Below are 16,244 nucleotides of genomic sequence, written 5' to 3'. Positions count from 1 at the left end.
ATTCCTTGAGCTGAATCAAGGGAACGACATAGTGACTGTGTATGCTGCCAAATTTGATGCTTTGGTTCGTTATTGCACACACTACCATGGTGAGGGTGGTGAAAGAGCTAAATGCATAAAATTTGTAAATGGTCTGCGTCCGGAAGTAAAAACTGCAATTAACTATCAGGAGATATATCACTTTCCCACTCTGGTCAATAAGTGCAGCATTTATGATCATGACAACCGTGCTCGTGCTGCTTTTTATAAAGGAGTTGGAGGTCCTATCCGTGCTGTGAGTTCTAGTACTTCGGGTAGGAGCAAGCCTTACTCCGCTTCCAATAGATTTCAAGGGAGTAAAGCTGCTGCTAATAAAAGCAAGTTGCTTACTAGAGGATCCACTGTTAGTGCTACTGGAAGTGTTGGAGGGTCTGTGTCCACTCCTTCAGTAAGATGCTGGAAGTGTGGACTTGTTGGTCATAATCAGTCTGGGTGTCGTGACAGGGAAGTTACCTGCTTCAACTGCAATGGTAAAGGTCACATCAGTACCCAATGTCCTGAATCACAAAGAACAAGTGTTATTGGATCGGGTTCGCAAATTGAGCGTCCAAAGACTGTAGGGAGAGTATTTGCTCTTAGTGGTGCTGAAGCTTCTCGGTCAGAAAATTTGATACAAGGTACTTGTTTCATAGCTGAGACTCCTTTTGTTGTACTATTTGATTCTGGTGCAACTCATTCCTTTATTTCTGTCTCTTGTGTCCAAAAATTGAATTTGCCTGTGTCTTTGTTAGATTTTGATTTAGTTGTGGAAACCCCTACTAATGGTCCTGTGACTACATCCCTAGTGTGTTTGAAATGTCCTTTGACAGTTTCTGATAAGCAGTTTCTAGTTGACTTAATTTGTTTGCCTCTTAGTCAATTAGATGTAATTCTTGGTATGGATTGGCTATCTTCTCACCATGTCCTTTTAAACTGCTTTGAGAAATCTATTTCCTTTGGTGAATGTAAGAGTATGGAATTTCTTAGTGCTGCTGACATTAAAACTTGTTTAAAAGACAATGAAAGAGTGTACATGATCTTAGCCTCTTTAACACTTGAGGCTGATAGTAAGCTAGATGAGATTCCCTTAGTGAGAGAATTTCCAGAAGTATTTCCTAAGGATGTGTCTAGTTTACCACCTGAGAGAGAGATTGAGTTTAGCATAGACTTAGTACCAGGTACCCCACCTATATCTATAGCACCCTATAGGATGTCCCCTAAAGAGTTAGTTGAGCTTAAGAGACAAATAGAGGAATTACAAGGAAAACAATTCATTAGACCTAGTGTCTCGCCTTGGGGAGCGCCTGTTTTATTGGTTAAGAAGAAAGATGGGAGCATGAGGTTGTGCGTAGACTATAGGCAACTGAATAAAGTGACCATTAAGAATAAGTATCCTTTGCCTAGGATAGATGACCTTATGGATCAACTAGTTGGAGCTTGTGTGTTCAGTAAGATAGATTTAAGGTCAGGATACCATCAGATTAGAGTGAGAACTGAGGATGTTCCTAAGACTGCCTTTAGAACCCGCTATGGGCACTATGAGTATTTAGTTATGCCTTTTGGTGTGACTAATGCACCTGGTGTTTTTATGGACTACATGAATAGGATCTTTCACCCTTACTTGGATAGATTTGTAGTGGTCTTCATAGATGATATCCTAGTGTATTCCAAGACTAGGGAAGAGCATGTTGAGCACCTTAGGATCGTTCTTCAAACCCTTAAGGAGAAACAGTTGTATGCTAAATTGTCAAAATGTGAATTTTGGTTGGATAGTGTGAACTTTCTAGGACATGTGATATCCAAGGGTGGAATAGCTGTAGATCCTGCTAAGGTAGAAGCTGTGTTAGAGTGGAGAACACCTAAATCAGTATTTGAGATTAGGAGTTTCCTAGGACTAGCTGGTTATTACAGAAGGTTCATAGAGAATTTCTCTAGGCTAGCTCTTCCTTTGACTAAGCTGACGAAGAAAGACCAACCTTTTGTGTGGGATTCTAGGTGTCAGGAGAGTTTTCAAGAGCTTAAGAGGAGATTAACTAGTGCTCCTGTGTTAGTGTTACCTGATCCTAGTAAGACTTTTGAGGTATTTTGTGATGCTTCTAAATTGGGTTTAGGAGGAGTGCTTATGCAAGAGGGTAAGGTAGTAGCCTATGCTTCAAGACAACTTAAAATTCATGAGCAAAACTATCCTACCCATGACCTTGAGTTAGCTGCAATAGTTTTTGTGCTCAAGTTGTGGAGACATTACTTGTTTGGGTCTAGATTTGAGGTTTTTAGTGACCATAAAAGCCTTAAGTACTTGTTTGACCAAAAGGAATTGAATATGAGGCAAAGGAGATGGTTAGAGTTTCTTAAGGATTATGACTTTCAATTGAATTATCACCCTGGCAAGGCTAATGTTGTAGCTGATGCTTTGAGTAGAAAATCTTTGAGAATGTCTTCCTTGATGATTAGGGAATTGCAAATGATTGAGGAGTTTAGGGATATGAGCTTAGGGTGTGAGTTGACCTCTAAGAGTATTAAGTTGGGAGCTTTGAGAGTGGCTAATAGCTTGATAGATGAGATTAGAGAAGGTCAGAAGATGGATCCTTTCTTATTGAGTCGGGTAGAGAAGTTGAATCAAGGTGTGAAAAGTGAGTTTAGAATTGGAGTGGATGGAGTTTTAAGATTTAAGGATAGGTTGTGCATTCCTAGTGTGCCAGAACTTAAGAGAGCAATCCTGGAAGAAGGTCATAAGAGTATCCTTAGTATCCATCCAGGAGCCACTAAGATGTACCAAGACCTTAAGAAGATGTTTTGGTGGCCTAAGATGAAGAGGGAAGTGGAGGAATTTGTGTATGCTTGCTTAGTATGTCAGAAAGCTAAGGTAGAACACCAAAAACCTTCAGGTTTGATGCAACCTTTAGATGTGCCTGTGTGGAAGTGGGATAGCATCTCTATGGATTTTGTAGTTGGGTTACCTAAGACTGTGAAGAACTTGGATGCTATATGGGTCATTGTGGATAGATTGACTAAGTCTGCCCATTTTATTCCCATTAATATTAGGTACTCTTTGGAGAGGTTAACCAAGTTGTACATCAGTGAGATCGTGAGGTTGCATGGAGTTCCTACTAGTATTGTGTCTGATAGAGATCCTAGGTTCACCTCTAGATTTTGGGAGAGTTTGCATAAGGCTTTAGGCACTAAGCTTAAATTGAGTTCAGCTTACCATCCCCAAACAGATGGCCAAACTGAGAGAACCATACAATCTTTGGAAGACTTGTTGAGGACTTGCATCTTAGAACATGAGGGTAGTTGGGATAGTTTCATGTAACAGCCCAAGCAACCCGCATGAGGATATTGTCCGCTTTGGCCCACGGCCGCACGGTTTTGCTCTTGGCGATGACACGCATGCCACCCCAAAAGGCCTCCTCACAAGGAAGGTATCCACACCCATATATATGGCATGCTTCGGTTAGGAAGGCGAACGAAGCATGCCATATATATGGGTGTGGATACCTTCCTTGTGAGGAGGCCTTTTGGGGTGGCATGCGTGTCATCGCCAAGAGCAAAACCGTGCGGCCGTGGGCCAAAGCGGACAATATCCTCATGCGGGTTGCTTGGGCTGTTACATTGGTATCAGAGCCGGGGCCCGGATCGGTGTGCCAGCGAGGGCGCTGGACTCCCTTGAGGGGGGGTGGATATAGTCCCACATCGGTTAGGAAGGCGAACGAAGCATGCCATATATATGGGTGTGGATACCTTCCTTGTGAGGAGGCCTTTTGGGGTGGCATGCGTGTCATCGCCAAGAGCAAAACCGTGCGGCCGTGGGCCAAAGCGGACAATATCCTCATGCGGGTTGCTTGGGCTGTTACATTTCCTACCTTTGATAGAATTTACCTACAATAATAGCTACCATTCTAGTATTGGGATGGCACCATATGAGGCTCTGTATGGTAGGAGATGTAGAACACCTTTATGTTGGACAGAACCTGGAGAGAATGTCATGTTAGGACCTGAGATAGTTCAACAAACTACTGAACAGGTTAAGATGATCCAAGAGAAGATGAGAGCAACCCAGAGTAGGCAAAAGAGTTATAATGACAAGAGGAGAAAAGACCTTAAGTTTAAAGAAGGTGATCATGTATTCCTTAAAGTCACTCCTTGGACAGGAGTAGGCAGAGCACTGAAATCCCGTAAGCTTACTCCACGTTTCATTGGTCCTTATCAAATTCTTAAAAGAATCGGTGAAGTGGCCTATCAAATTGCTTTGCCTCCATCTCTTTCAAATCTCCATAGTGTCTTTCATGTTTCCCAACTCAGAAAGTATGTCCATGATCCTTCCCATATCATTGAGTCTGACAACATTCAGTTGAAGGATAATCTTACTTATGAAACGGTTCCTCTAAGGATTGATGACACGAGAGTGAAACAACTAAGAGGAAAGGAAATCCCTTTGGTTAAGGTCGTTTGGGGAGGAAATATTGAAGAAAGTGCTACATGGGAATTAGAAAGCAAGATGCGAGAAGCTCATCCATATCTGTTTTCAGGTAAATTTCGGGGACGAAATTTCTAAAAGGAGGGGAGAATTGTAACACCCAAATTTTTATTATTATTATTTTAATGGCATTTTCGTAATTTTAATAAAGTTATAGGGGTATTTTGGGTTCCGGAACGGGCCGTTCCAAAAGTGAAACGGGCCGTTCCAAATGTTGAAAATGTGAGGTTTTTGTAGTCCCAGAACGGGCCTGGAACGGGCCGTTCTGGTATGGAGAACGGGCCGTTCAGGAGGGAGAACGAGCCGTTCTGCTGAGATTGAGAACGGGCCGTTCTGGTTTTAGAACGGGCCGTTCTGCTTTTTGGGAACGGGCCGTTCCAATTTTGGAACGGGCCGTTCCAGTTGAGAAATTTGCACAAATTCGAAGGATCTGGAACGGGCCGTTCCGAATTCAATACGGGCCGTTCCGGGTACACCAGTTTGCCTATAAATAGGGCCAAGGGGGGGTGAAAATTTTATACCGAGCAAGAAGTGATAATCTTAGAGAGAGAAAGAGGAGAGAGAGAGAGAGAGAGAGAGAGAGAGAGAGAGAGAGAAAGAAAGAGAGAAAGAGAGGGAAGAAAGAGAGAATCCAGAGGAGGCCCTGCCCAAGTTCCAGCTCCTGCTTATCCAGGTAAGGGGGGGAGTGAGAACCTCGCTCAAGGGTGTGGGGATAATTGTTGGATAGTTGTTTGTCGGATTGGCCCCCAATCCCTTGCCGTTGTTCTGTCTGATTTTCTATTTACTCTACTTTGTTCTTTGTTGAAGATGCCGTTGTTCTGTTTGATTTTCTATTTACTTTACTTTGTTCTTTGTTGAAGGTGCCGTTGTTCTGTTTGATTTTCTATTTACTCTACTTTGTTTTTGTTGAAGGTGCCGTTGTTCTGTCCGATTTTCTATTTATTCTACTTTTTTCTTTGTTGAAGTAATAAATGAATATGAAATTAATGTTAATAATACATGAGTTTTAATATGAATAAGAATGCTCTCTGAATCTCTGTGAATACCTATGCGGACCTTATGAGGAGTATTGATGATATGACCTTGTGAAATATGGACAAATGACATGAGATCTAAGAATTGACTATTGAGACAAACTATGATTATGAGACTATGACAAATGAGGACATGATGTACTAAATGAAATTATGTAACAAGTTAAATATTGAGTCAATGAGATTATGATGGTATGACATGCATCATACGCATATATTATTCCAGGTGTGCCGCTGAGGCCGCATACCAGTGATGTAACTTGCTAACGAGGTGTACCTTGGGGTCACCAGTGATGTAACTTGCTAACGAGGTGTACCTTTGGGTCACCAGCGATGTAACTTGCTAACCAGGTGTACCTTCGGGTCACCAGTGATGTAACCAGGTGTACCTTTGGGTCACCAGTGATGTAACCAGGTGTGCCTTAGGGTCACCAGTGATGATATGTGAAACTTCCTTATGGCGCCACATGCATGCATTTATAAGTCAAGATCATGACATCATTGCATGATAAATGAATATATATGTGATATTGATGATGTATGTGTATTATTTATAAGTGACTTATATTTGTTGTGTGTGTGGGTGCTATCTAGCCTTTATTTCTGCACCTGAAACTGAGTGAGATGTTTCTCACTCCCTTGTTGTTTTTGTATATGTTTTAAATTATGTTGCAGATGATCAGCATCATGAGGATGTTGGTGATGAGGCTTAAAGGCTTCAATTGGGCATGCTCTGATAGGATGTGACATCGGGGCATAATTATTTTTAGTTTAATATGTTATTGTTTTAATAACTTTAGTTTCTCTTCTTTGTAATTTCTAACGAAGAGATAACGTAGATAAAGTTTATAATTCAAGGAAAATGTATGTTAAGAATTGTAATTTGAACGTTCTTGATAAAAGACCAGAATGAATATCTTTGTTATATTTTATTACATGATTTGGAAAATATAAATTGATTCCTAACCAGGAGGCACTGCCACCTTTACTGGAGTTAATTTATATTTCCTTTATTATTATTTGTATATATATGATTTCTTGTTTTCACTAAATTGTATTGAAAATCTTAACTTCTTTTCTTTTATAATTTTTTTACACTGTAGTTATGATTTATGAGTTACGAATGTGAATCTTCTACCTTGTGATATCTGAAATATTTGTCAACTATGAAAAATTTTATTTACCCAATAAGAAGAAAAGAAATATTTTATTGTTACATTTGTTGTATATTAATAATGGGGTAGAGGGTGTCACATTTAGTGGTATCAGAGCAGGTCGAAAAATTTATAATTTTTTTAACTTCTTATAATTTAATTTTTATTTATTAGAATTATTTATGAATTAAATATTAATGTCTTAAAATAAATTATTAATAAATAAAAATATGTTTTTTTTATAATGCAAATTATTTATTATAAATTTAAAATATAATTTATATATTTAAATATATTTATATATACTTATTTTAAATATATTTTATATATTCAAACATAATTTTTTATACATAATTTATTACCCTTAAAAATATATATAATTTATTATAAATTTTAATTATATTGATATAATGAATATGTATATACAGATTAAAATATTAGTATATTAAGAAGTTAGAAAATGATTTTTATAAAATTTAAAATATTAACTCCATTTCTCAATACATATGCAAAATCTTTAAATTTCAAACACAATTGTCTATATTGATTGAGAGGCCTTTTGGGTGGTATCTAAAAATAAAACCGTGATATTCAAAAACAAAACCATGGCCCAAAATAGATAACGTGGAGACATGTGTATGTATGTAGTAACCCTCAGTGCATAACAATTGTAAGACCCACTTTCCTTTTATTCTTCCTTTACTTTTCCCCCCGAACCCTCACTCTCTACTCTTGCTCTCTTTTCTCCCCATTCCTTTCAAATTTCTGATTCCTTGTGGTGGACTTGTAGTGGAAGGTGCTGATCATAGAGTAGGTGGAGCTAGCTGAACCGGAGTCATCTCGCTTTCTTCTCCATTTCCTCTCTTTTCGCTGTCCCAAAACTCGGAATCTTTGCCCGAGGTAAGGGAAGCTAGTTCTTGTGGATTTTGGTTGCAAACGAGTTCTAGAAACTCAATTTCTGATTGATGGTTGTTGATTCTGGGTGGTGATTGCTAAAAATGGATTTTTTTAGGGAGTTTGGGGTTTCATTTCAAAAATTTGGGTTTTCTTGATTCTATGGTTGCATGTTGGAAATGAGAGGTTTTTCGTGATGCTTGATGGAAATGCAGTATTTTGGGCCGATTGCATGTGGGATTTCCTAGTTAGTATGCAGGTTTTGATGAGATTTTCGAAAGTTTGAGGGTTGCTGCTGGGTATCACGCCGGGCGTAGTTCTTCGCGTCGGACGCGTGACCATCAGAGACTCCATTTAGGCAAGCACGCCAGGCGCAATGGTGAATGCGCCAGGCAGGCTTGAGGATGTGAGTCTCTAGATGGCCCTCGCTAGGCGTGGTGGAACCGCGCTGGGCGCGATATCAGTGTATGACTCAAGTTTTGAGGTTCTGGTGTGGCGCTGGGCTTGGCTTTGTCTTGCCGAGCGTGGAGACTCCATGGGAGTCTCTGCCAGAGGTGGCGCTGGGCGCAATATATATTGCGCCGAGCGTGAGACTTGGAGAAAATCTCTGCCTACCCTGCGCTGGGCGCGGGTTCGTACGCCGGGCATGTGAGATCCTGTGAGGTCTCTGCCTTCCCTCACGTCGGGCGCAATATGTATTGCGCCGAGCGTGTTGGTCCCTGATGCTCTCTGGTTGTGTCGCGCTGGGCGCAACCACGAGTGTGCCGGGCGCGGAGATGACAATTCACTATATGCTGTAGAAGGTTGTTTTATGAAGAGGTGAGTTGAAATTGTTGGATATGATGTAAGGATTAGTAGATAATACTGTTGATAATGTTGATCTATAATTAATTGTGTTGTTAAAAGTTGTATTGTGTTGAATGTAGAAAAGTTGTGTTGATTGTTGGATGAGTTGATGTAGGCCATAATGGCTGAGTTGTTGTAGGCCGAAAGGCTGAGTTGTTGTAGGCCGAACGACTGAGTTGTTGTAGGCCGAAAGACTGAGTTGTTGTAGGAGATCTCTGAGTTGATATGCGTGACGACGCATTGTATGTTATGGATAATTATATTGTAAGGATTGACGGGGTACATATTGATGAAGTGTTGATAAATTATAGTTGTTCTTGTTACTTAAATCTTATTTTATGTGGTTTCTTTTCATGCTAGCTTACCCTTTTTGTTTTCCATGTGGTTGGACTGTGATGATCAATGGGAGCAGAGCAGGGATACGTGGTGGACAGTGGTGAGTCTGTAGCTGACAGGTGGAGCTGAGTTCTTTTGATGTTTTGTTTGTTTCAGTCACTTGGCATAGTGGCTTTTTGATGTAATTTTTGTATTGTACGCCCTAACTCTAGTCAGATTAGGACATTTGTATATATTTATATTCTAGATCCTATATTTATATACTCGTTCTATTCTGTCTAGTGTTTCCGGTGTGCTGTGATTGTGAGTGTAGTAGCCTGCCGGGTCGTTACAACAATCCTAATATTTAATTTTTTATATTATAAAATAATAATCAAAATAGAATAAATTTTTTATTAAAAAGTCAAAAAAAAAATAATTAGTGTTATTTATTGAATCTCTCCCAAATGAGATTAGGTTTAAAATTTTAGGTATTTGTGAAACGAGGTTAACTACTTAAATGAATATTCACTACTTGATTGGAAATACTTCGTGTTCACTGTTAAATGTTACTTCCTTCATTTAAATTTATTTGACGTCTTAGTGAAGAAAAAATCCATTTTAATTATCTTTTCTATGATATCAGTAAAACATTAAATTTTTCTTATTTTACATTCTTAAAATTTTATTTTTGAGTGAGAATAAATTAAAATATTATATATATGGGACAAAATATAATTCATATAAAAGATAAATAATAAATTCATATATATTAAATATAAATATCTATTCTTTTAAGAGTTTTTCTTTAACAAAAAATTTATAATTTTTTTAACTTCTTATAATTTAATTTTTATTTATTAGAATTATTTATGAATTAAATATTAATGTCTTAAAATAAATTATTAATAAATAAAAATATGTTTTTTTATAATGCAAATTATTTATTATAAATTTAAAATATAATTTATATATTTAAAAATATTTATATATACTTATTTTAAATATATTTTATATATTCAAACATAATTTTTTATACATAATTTATTACCCTTAAAAATATATATAATTTATTATAAATTTTAATTATATTGATATAATGAATATGTATATACAGATTAAAATATTAGTATATTAAGAAGTTAGAAAATGATTTTTATAAAATTTAAAATATTAACTCCATTTCTCAATACATATGCAAAATCTTTAAATTTCAAATAAAATAAAATAAAGAGAGTGATTTATTTTTTATAAAAGAATTTTTTATCAAGAAAAATATTATAATAACACCAATAAAATTTCAACATATAATTTTATATATTATTCTAACTCTCAATCGCTTGATTATCCTATAGCAATTATTTTATAATGGAGTTGAAAAAATGTGTAAATTGAATAAGTAATGTTATTGATTATTACAGTAACAATAATAAAGTTCAACCATATAACTTTGTGAATACTATTACAACTTTCAATTGCACTTAATCAATCATTCAGCAATTCTTTTATAAGAGTTTAAAAAAACATGTCTCAGAATAATGCATATGTTTTTTTTCATAATCAAAAGAAAATATGGTTTGATACTTAAATTGCTTTTATGCATGTTGAAAATTGTTTTTATTCTTGACAGCTGTTGTAAAATGTTTTTTTTACAGCTGTTGTTTTGATACTTAATTTGAAAGTGTTTTTTATTTTTTCTAAAAGCAAGGATTTTTTTTTGAAAGATAGAGCACAATTTAATAAATATAATTAATGTCTCTATTTATATTAAGACTAACTTTAATGTCTTAACATAACTATTACTATTATTTCCATTTATGAGAAGTGTAATATCCCAAAATTTTATTCAAATGAAAAGAGTTATTTATTATGTGAATAAGTATTTTATTCCCGTATTTTACTATTCATGTATATGTATTTTACTATTTACATATACGTATTTTACTATTTATGTATACGTATTTTACTATTTACGTATACGTATTTATGAATAGTGTTTTACTATGTATGCATAGTGAAAGGCTGCGTTTTCGGGGGCTGCGGACGTTTGAAGTTTCAAAATTATAATTAATTTGAATATAATAATGAATAGTGCATAGTGCATAGTAATTTATAATATTATTTTAATGAATAGTGCATAGTGCATAGTAACTTCATAAATTCTATAAATAGGGACCTAAGGATTTTGAAAATTCATAACTAGGGAGAAGAAAAGTTTAGAGAGAAGGAATTCTAGAGAGATAGAAAGAGAAAATAAGAGAGAAGGTTCTGCCTAGGTTGTGAAAAGAGGAGGAGCATAGAGAAGGTTCTGCTCTAGTTCCGGTTCCGGTTTAAGGAGAAAGAGAGTAGATTCTGCCCAAATTCCTATTTATCCAGGTAAGGGGGGAGTGGGAAACCTTGCTTGGGGGTGTAGAAATAATTGTTAAATAGTCTGTTTGTTGGATTGGCTCCCGATCCCTTGTTTGTTGTTTGATTATTTGAATATACATTATTACTGTGTTTTATTTGTACTACTTGATTTTCTTGTTGCGGTAATTAATAATTATAATTAATGGATAACTTCACTTTTACTATTCTAAAATATTCATTGAATGGAAGACTAAGCCTCCTATTAACTTATAAATTTAGACTTTATTATCTAAATGGAAGGCCGAGCCTCCTTATTTTCATTAAGCTTCCTATTTTACTTAAGGATTTAATTATACCATGAAATATAAATTATATGATCCCTAAAGACCTTTGAACTATTGGACCCTTGACTTAATGACCTTTGGACTGTTGAACTGTTGGACTGTTGGACAATGAACTATTGGACTATTGAACCTTTGGACTATGGGACTATTGAACTATTGGACTTTTGGACTATTGGACTAATAAAATATAATATAAATATGAATTATGCTTATGATATGGTGTATTATAGAAAATTCTGTAACATGTTAAATGTTAAGTTTATGATTGTATGACATGCATCATATGCATATATACTCCAGGTGTGCCGCTGAGGCCGCATACCCACGACTAACAAGGTGTTCCTTTGGGTCACCCACGATATGCTAACTAGGTGTGCCTTAGGGTCACCAATGATGATATGTGAACTTCCGTATGGCGCCACATGCATATATTTATGAGTTGAGTCTATGACATCATTGCATGATAAATAATTATTATATATGATAATGATTATGTGTGTGTGCTATTTAACTTTTATTTCTTCATCTACAACTGAGTGAGATGTTTCTCACTCCCTTGTTATTTTTTTTGTATATGTTTAAATTTTTGTTGCAGGTGATCATCATCATGAGGATGTTGGTGATGAGGCCTAAAGGCTTCTTGGGGCATGCTCTGATAGGATGTGACATCGGGTTTAGCTAGGATTTCTCTTATGTCTTTCTTGTTCTAAAAATATTTTCTTTTCTTGTGTAATTTAATAAATTATAAATTGATTCCTAACTAGGAGGCACTGCCACCTTTACTGGGATTAATTTATAATCTTTGTTTTATAATAACTTCTTGAGTTTAATATTTATGTGTATGAATTATGAATGTGCATCTTCTACCTTATGATACTTATTATTTTATATCATTTTATGAAAATCTTTTATAAATATAGTTTATGTTTATTAATGTGTTGGGGTAGAGGGTGTCACATTTAGTGGTATCAGAGCAGGTCGATTTTATCGGCCGTGAGTTATGTGTCTACTATATTTATTGATAAATGAATTGATTGTGAGATCTATTATGTTGATATGATGCTTGCCTATGTCTATTAATTGTATTATTTCTTTAGAATATGGCTGGTAGAAATGATCGTGCGATTGCTGATGCTCTCCAAGCATTAGCCCAAGCTATGAACAACAATAATATGAATGGAGTTGCTCCTAACTGGTTGGAGCAATTTCAGAGGAATAATCCACCCACTTTCAAAGGAGGTTATGACCCAGATGCCGCCATGAATTGGTTATCAGAGATCGAGAAAATCTTTAATGTTATGGATTGTCCCCTTACAGAGAGAGTGAAGCTAGCCACTTTCATGCTGACAGCTGATGCTTACTTTTGGTGGGAAGGAGCACTTCGGAGGATAATTGATGGAGGCGTACATTTGAATTGGGAGAACTTCAAGAGGGTCTTTCTTGAAAAATATTTTCCAGATGATGTAAGGAGTAGGAAGGAAATGGAATTTCTTGAACTAAAACAAGGAAACGATACGGTAGAGGTATATGCTGCAAAGTTTGATGCTTTGGTCCGCTACTGTACACACTATCATGGTGAAGGTGGGGAAAGGGCCAAATGCATAAAGTTTGTAAATGGTCTGCGTCCTGAAGTGAAAACAGCAATCAATTATCAGGAGATATATCATTTTCCCACTCTGGTCAATAAGTGCAGTATTTATGATCGTGACAACCGTGCTCGTGCTGCTTTCTATAAAGGAGCTGGAGGCCCTGCTCGTACAGTGAATTCTAATACTTCTAGTAGAAGTAAGCCTTATTCCAACCCTACAAGATTTCAAGGGAATATGACTATTAATAATAGAAGTAAGTCCTTTACTAGAGGAACCACTGTAAATACTACTGGAAGTGTTGGAGGATCTACTTTTTCAGGGAGATGTGGGAAGTGTGGACGTGTTGGTCATAACAAGTCAGAATGTCGTGACAAGGAGATTACCTGTTTCAACTGTAGTGGTAAAGGACATATTAGCACTCAATGTTCTGAACCACCAAGAACACGTGTCGTTGGATCAGGATCGCAAACCGAACGACCAAAGACTGTAGGAAGAGTATTTGCTCTTAGTGGTGTTGAAGCTGCTCAGTCAGAAAATTTGATACAAGGTACTTGTTTCATAGCTGAGACTCCTTTTGTTGTACTATTTGATTCTGGTGCAACTCATTCCTTTATTTCCATCTCTTGTGTCCAAAAACTGAAATTGCCTGTGTCTTTATTAAATTTTGATTTAGTTGTTGAAACCCCTACTAATGGTTCTGTAACTACATCCCTAGTGTGTTTAAAATGCCCTTTGACAATTTCTGATAAACAGTTTCTAGTTGACTTAATCTGTCTGCCTCTTAGTCAATTAGATGTAATCCTTGGTATGGATTGGCTATCTTCTCACCATGTTCTTTTAAATTGCTTTGATAAATCCATTTCATTTTGTGAATGTAAGAGTACGGAATTTCTTAGTGCTTCTAACATTAAAACTTGTTTAAAGGAAAATGAAAGGGTATACATGATCTTATCTTCATTAACAGTTGAGACTGAGAATAAGCTAGATGAGATTCCCTTAGTGAGAGAATTTCCAGAAGTATTTCCTAAGGATGTGTCTAGTTTACCACCTGAGAGAGAGATTGAGTTCAGTATAGACTTAGTGCCAGGTACCGCACCCATATCTATAGCACCCTATAGGATGTCTCCTAAAGAGTTAGTTGAGCTTAAGAAACAGATAGAGGAACTACAAGAGAAACAATTCATTAGGCCTAGTGTTTCACCTTGGGGAGCGCCTGTTCTATTGGTCAAGAAGAAAGATGGGAGCATGAGATTGTGCATAGATTATAGACAATTGAATAAGGTAACCATTAAGAATAAGTATCCATTGCCTAGAATAGATGACCTTATGGACCAGCTAGTTGGGGCTTGTGTGTTTAGTAAGATAGATTTGAGATCAGGTTATCACCAAATCCGAGTGAAATCCGAGGATATCCCAAAGACTGCTTTTAGGACCCGCTATGGGCACTATGAGTATTTAGTGATGCCTTTTGGTGTGACTAATGCACCTAGTGTTTTCATGGACTACATGAATAGGATCTTTCACCCTTACTTGGATAGATTTGTGGTGGTCTTCATAGATGATATTCTAGTATATTCTAAGAATAGGGAGGAGCATGCTGAGCACCTTAGGATCGTTCTTCAAACCCTTAAGGAGAAACAGTTGTATGCTAAATTGGCAAAATGTGAATTTTGGTTGGAGAGTGTAAATTTTTTAGGACATGTGATATCCAAGGATGGGATAGCTGTAGATCCTTCTAAGGTAGAGGCGGTTCTTGAATGGAAAACACCTAAGTCAGTTTTTGAGATTAGGAGTTTTCTAGGACTAGCTGGGTATTATAGGAGATTTATAGAGGGTTTTTCTAAATTAGCTTTACCTTTGACCAAATTGACTAGGAAAAACCAACCTTTTGTGTGGGACTCTAAGTGTGAAGAGAGTTTTCAAGAACTTAAGAGAAGACTAACTAGTGCCCCTGTGTTAGTATTACCTGACCCTAGCAAGACTTTTGAGGTATTTTGTGATGCTTCCAAATCAGGTTTAGGTGGAGTATTTATGCAGGAGAGAAGGGTAGTAGCCTATGCGTCTAGACAACTTAAAACCCATGAGCAAAACTATCCTACTCATGACCTTGAGTTAGCTGCTATAGTTTTTGTACTTAAGTTGTGGAGGCACTACTTGTTTGGCTCTAGATTTGAGGTGTTTAGTGATCATAAAAGCCTTAAGTACTTGTTTGACCAAAAAGAATTAAATATGAGACAGAGAAGATGGTTAGAGTTTCTTAAGGACTATGACTTTCAGTTGAACTATCACCCCGGCAAAGCTAATGTGGTAGCTGACGCTTTGAGTAGGAAATCCTTGAGAATTTCTTCTTTAATGATGAGGGAATTGCACATGATTGAGGAATTTAGGGATATGAGTTTAGGGTGTGAGCTAACTCCTAAGAGTATTAGGTTGGGAACCTTGAAGGTGACTAATGGCTTGATAGATGAAATTAGAAAAGGTCAGAAGATAGACCCTTTCCTATTGAGTCAAGTTGAGAAGTTAAATCAAGGTGTGGAAAGTGAATTTAAAATTGGTATAGATGGAGTATTGAGGTTTAGAGATAGGTTGTGTATTCCTAGTGTGCCTGAACTTAAGAGAGCAATTCTTGAAGAAGGACATAGGAGTAGCCTTAGTATTCATCCAGGAGCCACTAAAATGTACCAAGACCTTAAGAAGATGTTCTGGTGGCCTAAGATGAAGAGGGAAGTGGAGGAATTTGTGTATGCCTGCCTAGTATGTCAAAAAGCTAAGGTAGAACACCAAAAACCTTCAGGTTTGATGCAACCTTTGGATGTGCCTGTATGGAAATGGGATAGCATCTCTATGGATTTCATAGTTGGATTACCTAAAACTACGAAAAACCTAGATGCTATATGGGTCATTGTAGATAGATTGACTAAGTCTGCCCATTTTATTCCCATTAACATTAGATACTCTTTGGAGAGACTAACCAAGTTGTACATAAGTGAGATTGTGAGATTGCATGGGGTTCCTACTAGTATAGTTTCTGACAGAGATCCTAGGTTTACCTCTAGATTTTGGGAGAGTTTGCATGAGGCTTTAGGCACTAAACTTAGATTGAGTTCAGCCTACCATCCCCAAACAGATGGCAAAACCGAAAGAACTATTCAATCTTTGGAAGACTTGTTGAGAGCTTGCATCTTAGAACATGGGGGTAGTTGGGATAATTTCCTACCTTTGATAGA

The 16,244-nt window shown here is 36.7% G+C and overlaps 1 protein-coding gene across 1 annotated transcript; it reads left to right on the top strand.

Moving 5' to 3' along the window:
• Window positions 1-10,853: 10,853 nt before the first annotated feature.
• On the top strand, window positions 10,854-15,874 carry LOC145955090 (uncharacterized). The gene is made up of 3 exons (XM_083069790.1): window positions 10,854-11,111; window positions 12,024-15,571; window positions 15,855-15,874. Exons 2-3 carry the CDS (start codon window positions 12,529-12,531, stop codon window positions 15,872-15,874), a joined length of 3,063 nt encoding a protein of 1,020 aa, XP_082925916.1. The 5' UTR covers window positions 10,854-11,111; window positions 12,024-12,528.
• The last annotated feature ends 370 nt before the right edge of the window (window positions 15,875-16,244 follow it).

The sequence above is a fragment of the Cajanus cajan genome, chromosome 2 (genome assembly GCF_000230855.2).
Source record: "Cajanus cajan strain Asha chromosome 2, NIPB_CcT2T_4, whole genome shotgun sequence".
Lineage (NCBI taxonomy): Eukaryota > Viridiplantae > Streptophyta > Magnoliopsida > Fabales > Fabaceae > Cajanus > Cajanus cajan.
Note: the sequence above shows the minus strand (reverse complement) of the source record. Positions and strands in the feature narration are given on the sequence as shown.

Excerpts from the sequence above, each read along its gene's own strand:
- LOC145955090 (XM_083069790.1), top strand. The coding sequence starts at position 12,529 with ATGGCTGGTAGAAATGATCGTGCGATTGCTGATGCTCTCCAAGCATTA. Across the intron at positions 15,572-15,854 it reads GGAAAGTGAATTTAAAATTG|CATCTCTATGGATTTCATAG; the intron begins GTATAGATGGAG and ends GAAATGGGATAG.